Below are 7,747 nucleotides of genomic sequence, written 5' to 3' on the forward strand. Positions count from 1 at the left end.
CCAGATCCTGGTGGTGCTGGGGAGACTTTCGGGACTGCTGCTTCCAACCCCCAGCCAGCTTGGGAAGCTAAACTCAAAAACCCAATGATTGGCAGGGTCCCTGCAAGGAGAAAGCTGGAGAAAACCCTATAAAAATGACAAATCAGAGACCCAAAGAAAATAAGGATCGCTTCCCAGGAGAGATGAGGATTCTGAAGCCCTCTGTCTCACAAGTGCTCATGCAGGCTGGGGAGACTGAGGCTGGGGCAGCAGGGGGTGCACAGGGTCGGAGTTGGCAGGATGAGGGTGGGGCTGGACTTCTGGCCAGAGCTCCCAGGGCCCTGGCAGGTGGCAGGCAGCTCTGGCTCAGGATCAAGGGTGTGTCTCCAAAGCACTGACAGTACCAGTCTCAGGAAGCCCCTGGCCAGCTAGCCCGGCACCCTCAGAGGGAGCAGAGGCTTGGCATGGGGGGCTGCCAGGGCCCAGAACTGCTGGAGAAGGAGCAACCCAACAGGTGCATTGTGTGCACAGGGGCTGGGGGGCTCTGACCACCAAGAGCAGCCCCAATTCAAGCCCCTCCTTATGGACACCACAGTCCACTCTGCGATGAAATCTCTGATTTCTCCACTACAGCCTAAATCAAATTACCCGAGACTCATTTCAAAGCCAATATTTTTCACAGATTTAATTGTAAGTGACAGATACATAAGGTTGGCAAAATTGGTTTACCGTGGATAGTTCCACTAGGCGGACTGATATGCAAACTGCTCCAGCTGGGAGTGCCCCTCTCAGGAGAGCCTGAGGGACCACTTCTACTGTACCTCCCAGAACCTGGGCTCCATTAGGCGAGAATCGATTCATTTATTCCCTGATGACAGGAACAAAACTATTTCATTTCCCAACGCTGCTGCAAAGCAGACGAAAATGTGCACTTCCTGGTAATTTCTGGCAATTTTTTTCCAGCATGAACTCCTCATCACTTCAGGAGCAGAAAGGGTTCTCAGATCTGAGAGAATTCCTAGCCGGAAGGGGAGGGAAGGGAAGGCCAGGGAAGGCCGGAGAAGCCCTCAATTTGGTTCTGACATCCCCTGAGGGCCATCCTCTCAGCCACAGTTTTAATCTCAGAGTCTGGCCTCCCCAGGAGGGGACAGGGCACAGAGGGGCATTAGCCACCAGCCTGCCCTCAGTGCTGCCCCATCCCAGCGCCAGGCCATTGTCTGCCAGAGAGAACCCTGTCATTACTGTGGGAAATGACAGGGTCTTTTCGGAGAAGCACGTCAAGCCTCTACCCTAAATGTTCCGATATCACAAAGCCCTGCTGAATAGCTGCCTGGTGGGGGAAAAACACATTTTGCATTAAAAAAGGGCTTCCAGCTCCCAAGAGGTAGCACAGGCAGGCGAGGGAGGAGGGGCACACAGCACCCACCCAGAAAGGATGTCTTTTTTAATACCACCCTGTGATGGATTATCTTAAGTAGCACATTAATGTCAGAAATTGAGCGTAATCTAACTTCTTCTCGGTGACAATATTAAACGCCTTTCAGGCGGCATCTCTGAGCATGTGATATTAGTGCTAATAACATCCAGGGAGCTGGGGAGGGGACACAGTGTGGGGGGTTAGAAGGCCAGTGGCCAAGGGCTGAGTGGCCAGGGAACAGGGTGGGGGTTTCTGCCACAGAGAGGAAGAAGGGGGCCCTCAGGAACCAGGGGTGGTGCTGGTCTCTGAGTAACAGCCAGGGCAGAGCAGCCCTCCACCCCTCAGCCCTGCTTGCAGATGGAGAGGCCCAGATGGACCGGCAGGCTCAGTAGACAGACTGAGGTCACCCCCTCAAGTCCAGTGCTGGGCTAGAAGCCCCAAAGCTGCACCTTTCCCTTCACACCGGACCTCAGCCATCCTTCCCTGGGGTTCAGCACAGCTGTACACCGCACATGGCCCGACTTAAGGGCCCAACCGCCCTGCCTTAGGGGCTTTCCAGGGTGGAGAGGACACTGGGGTTTGAGTCAACCAGGCCTGGGCCAGAACATGGGGCTGATATCTGCCTTGCTTCCCAGGGATGCTGTGGGAGAAACAGCCCTGGTGCAGAGCACAGGGACACAGGATGGGAAGCCCCTCTTTGCCCCGAGCCCCAAGCAGTGCTGGGAATGAGGAGGTCCCAAGAGGCAAGCTACCTCTCCAAGCAGCTCTTGCCCCCAGGCTGAACAGCACAGACAGAGTTGGCCACCCCAGGACACAGAGTTCCCTCTGACTTGGGGTCATTGACTCAGAGTGTCTGCGTCAGGAGAACACAGATAGGCCAGACAGCCCAGCCAACCTGCCCATGAGAATGTAGTAAGCAGGGCTGGAGGAGAAAGGTGATTTATCCCGTTCCATGAAGCTAGGGGGAACACATGGTTAGAGGGACTCAGAGGCAGGGAGCTCCTGAGGTACATACCCCACTCTGGGGCTGACCAACCCCCGCATCATGTGCACATAGCTCCACCCGGTATCAACTGCACAGCACTCAAGCCTGGCAGCCATGGCCACAGGACCAGCCAGAGTTCCCAGTGCACTCCACGGGATGCCATTAGGCCACAACCAGTCCAGGCAGCACTAGCCTGATGAGGCCTGAGGGGAGGGAGCCCCTGGAACAGGTGCTCTGGGGCCAGTTGGCACACCTCACTACAGCTGCTGGGTGGCACAGGATCTCATGGGCCCTCCCATGACCCAGAGATGCCTCAGAAAATGCTGGGGGTGGCTTGGCACCCATAGGTCAGTGAGTAGGGTGCCGGCCACACATAACGAGGCTGGAGGGTTTGACCTGGCCCAAGCCTGCTAAACAGCAATGACAACTGCAACCAAAAAATAGCTAGGTATTGTGGCAGGCACCTGTAGTCCCAACTACTTGGGCGGTTGAGGCAAGAGAATTGCTTAAGCCCAAGAGTTGGAGGTTGCTGTGAACTGTGATACCACAGCATTCTACCGAGGGCAACATAGTGAGACTCTGTCTCAAAAAAAAAAAGAAAAGAAAAGAAACAAAATAAAAGAAAAAGAAAATGCTGGGGGCTGCCAGGGTCTGGAGCTGTGTCTATTTATGGGAGCTGGGCTGTGGCTAGAGGCTACCCGGGCCACAGAGGCTGGGAAGCCATGCAGGGGCCGCCCAACATGCCTGAGTGGCACCCTCCAGACAGGACAGCCACCCTGACCTCCTTCTGCAGACACATCAGGGGGTTTCCAACATGGCACAGACCATGGGGAGGTGAAGCCCCTGGGCCCTAGGGGTGGAGACTCTGGGGAAATAGCCACTGGGTACACTCTCGGGGCACCTGGGAGGGGCCCCTGCAGAGCAGGTACAGGGCCAGGAAAGCGCTCAACCCTGGGTCCAGTCTCCCCCCACACCCGTGCAACTCTGGAGCACCATTTCACCCTCACTAAATGGGCTCCTCTGCTTCCTGGTAGACATGGGGCTTCCAAGCCTCTGGGGGTGTAGCCAGAACAGCCACCCCACTGGGGCCAGCCAGGAGACCCCACGTTAGGCAAGGCCCTTGCCCCTCAATTTCCCCAACTGCCACAGGCAGCCTAAACCTGCATCACACATCCCACTTCGCCAGGCTGGCTGTAACTGGGATCTTTGCAAACACAGCAACCTAGAAAATGATGGGGTCCCCACCTGACCCCTGCCTACCTCAGGCAGCATCCCACAGAGACCACCACCTGGCCCTGGAACCTCTGTGGACACACCGCCCCCACCCAGGCTCCCTGGGCCTCGATCTCCCCATTTGTGGCCCTCCAACCACCCCTGGTCAGCCTAGGAGGAGGAAGGGGTGTCGCTCCATCTGCACACCCCCACCCCTACTCCTGTCCGGATCACCATGACCGCAGGGTGGGCCTACCTTTCCCTCGCTGCCGGAGCTGTCCTTGGCCTTAGAGGTGGCTCTAACCAGGCAGGGGGGCACTGGGGGTGGCCACAGCTGAATGACCCCACTGAAGTTGGTGGGGTAGGTGGAGGCACCCCGGGCAGCCGGAGCCGGCGGTGGGTGGGGCTTCTTGCGCTTGGAGGCCAGACTGAGTTTCTGGGCAGCCCTGGGAGGAGAGGTGTAGGCACTCAGTGGGCATCAGCAGCTGCCCGTCACCCACCCATGCGGGCACCAGGGCGTCCCACCCTCAGAACCCGATTAGCCATCTCTAGGAGACATGGCCAGAATGGAGCTCCATGGCCTGCACGTCATTCCTCCAAGTGGGGGCCTCTGTGCACCCCTCCCAGGCCAGGGACCCTCCCAGTGCCTGCACTGAGGGCATCACCTGCCAGTCCCTCTTTCCCACTCGGCAGCTGCTGTGGGCGCAGTTCAGACTTCCCTGGGCTCCGACCTGGACCTGTTGACCCAGTCTCTTATGCCTTAGTTTCCCTGGCTTTCAATATGATGATGTGACCACTCAAAGCCTCCATTCAAGGCACCCAGCACAGTGACCAAATACAAAAGGATCTCTATGCTGCCATCATGACTACCATGTCCCCCCAGATCCCAGGCCAATCCTCATCCTTCTGAATGTGCCAAGGCCCCGGATCTATCCTGGAGACACCGCCCTGCTGCTTGTCCCCGACTCACTACCCTCCAGGAGACACTGCCCTGCTGCTTGGCCCCGACCCACTACCCTCCAGGAGAGCCTCACACTGGCTCCAGCTGCCACCTGCCCCAGGACCTGGGTGAAGTACACCCACCCCCAGCCTAAGCCTGCGCCCCACAGCGTCCCCAGAGAACCACTGAGACACAGTCTGAGCAGACCCCAGACCTTGGGCCCTCTGGGGGACAAGCTGATACCTGGGTTCAAATGCCCTCCAGGGGGACCTGGTGCACATTTGGTAAGCATGCTGTGGACTCCCAGGGGACCCCGACACACACACAGACCTGCACAGTCACAGAAACATAGAGACACACAAAAAGACTCAAAGATACATACACAGAGATATACAGAGAGACACACACAGAGACAAACACATACAGAGAGACACAGAGACACAAAGACACACAATCACACACACACTCACTGTTCCCCCGCTATTGCTCATGCCAGCCCTACAGGTATGCTACAACAGACATGCCTCAGGTAAGCTCACCAAGCCCACTCGCTGTTTCCCTGGGGCGGCTCCTCTGCAGCCACCGCCACTGGCCCACCCATGGCTGCCACCCCTAAGCTGTGTGCACTCAGGGCTTCTGATGCCAGCTATCCGGTGGCTGTTGCTCGCTCCCCCTGCTTCTGCACCCTCAAGTGCGCCCCACCCTCCGTCCCAGCTCTGGGCTTCTCCAGCCCATTTTGTCCCAAGGGGACCACAGCCTGCCTCCTGCCACCCCCTACTGTGGCAAAACCATCACCAGTGTTTTGCTCAACTCCTCTGTCGTTAATCGGAGTTGTCTTTTAAGAGACCCCAGGGATGGCTTTCCTCCTACTGAGGTGTCATCATGGAAAATAAAAGTAATCTATGATGCATGGCAGAGTCCTTTAGAGAGCAGTGGTGGCAGCACCCGCATCCACCCAGGCAGGACCAGGGGTGGGGGACAGTGAGGGTCCCAGAGCTGAGGACCTGGGAGGAGCCCACACAGCTGGATACCAGGAGGCCTTGGGGATGTGGGTTCTTTGGCCACAGCTGGTACTAGCAATGCCATCTGCATCCAGGGCCTGGTGTGTGAGACCCACAGACTCTACATAGCCTGAGTCACACTGTGTGACAGCCCTGAAAGGCAGTTCCTCCTTCCCCACTGTCCCAAGGTTACACCGCAGATCAGAGGCCAACACTGTCACCTGGGGGCTGTCTGTGCATCTGTCCGCAGGGCAAGGAGCCCAGGCAAGACAGGCACTGGGAGGAGTGGGTACAGAGACCCAGCCCAGCTGTGGGGAGCCTGTGTGGGATGGGGTAGCAGCAGGCTGTGTCCATCCATCTGGATTTCATCAGAACCTTAGCTGGGGGGCTCTTCCTGCCTACCTTCTCCCACCATCTGGGCCCCTGTGGGAGGAAGCTGCAGCCCTCCTTGGGAGACTTCAGCACCTAGTCAGCAAGGCCTGGGCAGGGCAGCCCCTCCTCACCTGTCTGGCACTGCCCCAGGTCTGGGTCCCACCAGGAAGGGCTAGACCACCAGGCTGCAGTGGGAGTGTAGAGCATTGCAGGTGCAGGTGGGAAGCCCTCCCAGACCACCTGGGCAGGGGAGGGCGCAACCTAGGGACCCCCACAAAGGACAGGAGGCTCTCTGGACTCATTTCCTTGTGTCGGCGGGTGCAGTGACACCCAGCTCTGGCTCTTGCTGGGGGATGTGGGCTCGGCCCTTAGTTCACAGAGGGTCAGCTCCTTGCCCCTCACCTACTCCCTGTAGCCACATCCTGCCCCTCAGGCCTCTCCCTAGGCTGAGCAGGATCAGGGTGCCAGCCAGCTCTAGCCAAAGGCTGTGGGTGCAGAGCATCTGGCACCTTACTCCCAAGCCTCAGGGGGCACAGAGGCAGAGGGAGGACTCGTGACCAACCAGCAAGGCACTAAGAGAGACCAGAAGGAGACAGGGGCTGCAGCTCAGGTCTGTAGAGGCCGAGGCCAGGCTAGGGCTCTGCCCCATCAGCCACACCATGGCCACAGATGACTCTGCCCTTCCAGTGACCCTCTGAGGAGCCAGAAGTCTGCAGCATGGCCCTCAGGTGAACCATGCCACAGAGGCACATCCAGGGCCCAGGGCAGCCTGGTCAGAGGCTGGGTCTGACTCCCTTCCAAGAACCACCCTGGGGATCTGGAAGGCATCGGCTAGGCATCTCCACCCCGTGACATGTCCTAACTCAGGGCACCCCCTTTTCCCCTGGCCCATCATTGGCCCCTGAGGGGCTACAGGAAGGCTGCTATTTCAGGCCAGGCCCCCTCCCTAGGTGTGGGCACATCCCTGCACTGACAGGCCAAGATGGTACTTTCTCCTTTGATGAAACTCAGGCCCCATGAGTCTAGGACAAACTTCCATCAGACATGGCCATCCCAACTTGGCTGTTGTGCCTCTGCTCACAGGGGCCTGGATTCTGGGGACCAGGTCTACCCCCAAGGGCCCCCAGCCTTTCAGAGGTACACAGTTCATTTCTGAGCAGTAGGGGTGGAGGTAGCAGAGGAGGCAAAGTCGGCCTCACCCAGGATGCAAGGAGACAAGGGTGCCTCACTCAGGACCGTGAACACCCACTGTGTTGTTGGGCCTGTGGGGAGTGTGTGCAAGTCTCAGAGGTTTGGCTTGGAAGGCAAGACAGAAAAGCAGAAACTTCACCTGCATATGCAGCCCATCCCTTCCTTGGTGGACAGCTCCTCCAGGAAGCCTGACCTGATGCCCCAAGCTGAGTGCCCCAGCCCATGCCTCCTGCTGCTATAGGAACCCTGAGAGGCTAGTTTATAAAGCTGTGTCCACCAGCTGGGAGCCTGGAGACAGACATGCACCAGGCCTAGGCCTAACTCAGAGGGGAAACTCAAAACACGTGAGTGAGTGGATGAGTGAGTGGGTGAGTGAGTGAGTGGGTGAGTGAGTGGGTGGATGAGTGAGTGAGTGGGTGGGTGAGTGAATAGATGAGTGAGTGACTAGGTGAGAAGTGAGTCAGTGGATGAGTGAGTGAGTAAATGGATGAGTGAGTGAATGGATGAGTGAGTGAGCGGATGAGTGGATGAGTGAGTGAGTAGGTGAGTGGGTGAGTGGATGAGTGAGTAAATGGATCAGTGAGTATGTGAATGAGTGGGTGAGTGAGTGGATGAGTGAGTGAGTAAATGGATGAGTGAGTGGGTGAGTG

General features: G+C 57.8%; 1 protein-coding gene across 1 annotated transcript in view; it reads right to left on the reverse strand.

Moving 5' to 3' along the window:
• Positions 1-7,747, reverse strand: part of KIF26A (kinesin family member 26A) — a 41,711-nt gene that overhangs the window by 10,987 nt on the left and 22,977 nt on the right. Inside the window, exon 5 of the mRNA XM_003792181.3 lies at positions 3,850-4,039. Within this exon, the coding sequence (XP_003792229.2) occupies positions 3,850-4,039 (190 nt within the window). The remainder of the gene's footprint in view (positions 1-3,849; positions 4,040-7,747) is intronic.

This window comes from Otolemur garnettii, unplaced genomic scaffold (assembly GCF_000181295.1).
Source record: "Otolemur garnettii isolate 467f Iridium unplaced genomic scaffold, OtoGar3 scaffold00054, whole genome shotgun sequence".
NCBI classification, from domain to species: Eukaryota; Metazoa; Chordata; class Mammalia; order Primates; family Galagidae; genus Otolemur; species Otolemur garnettii.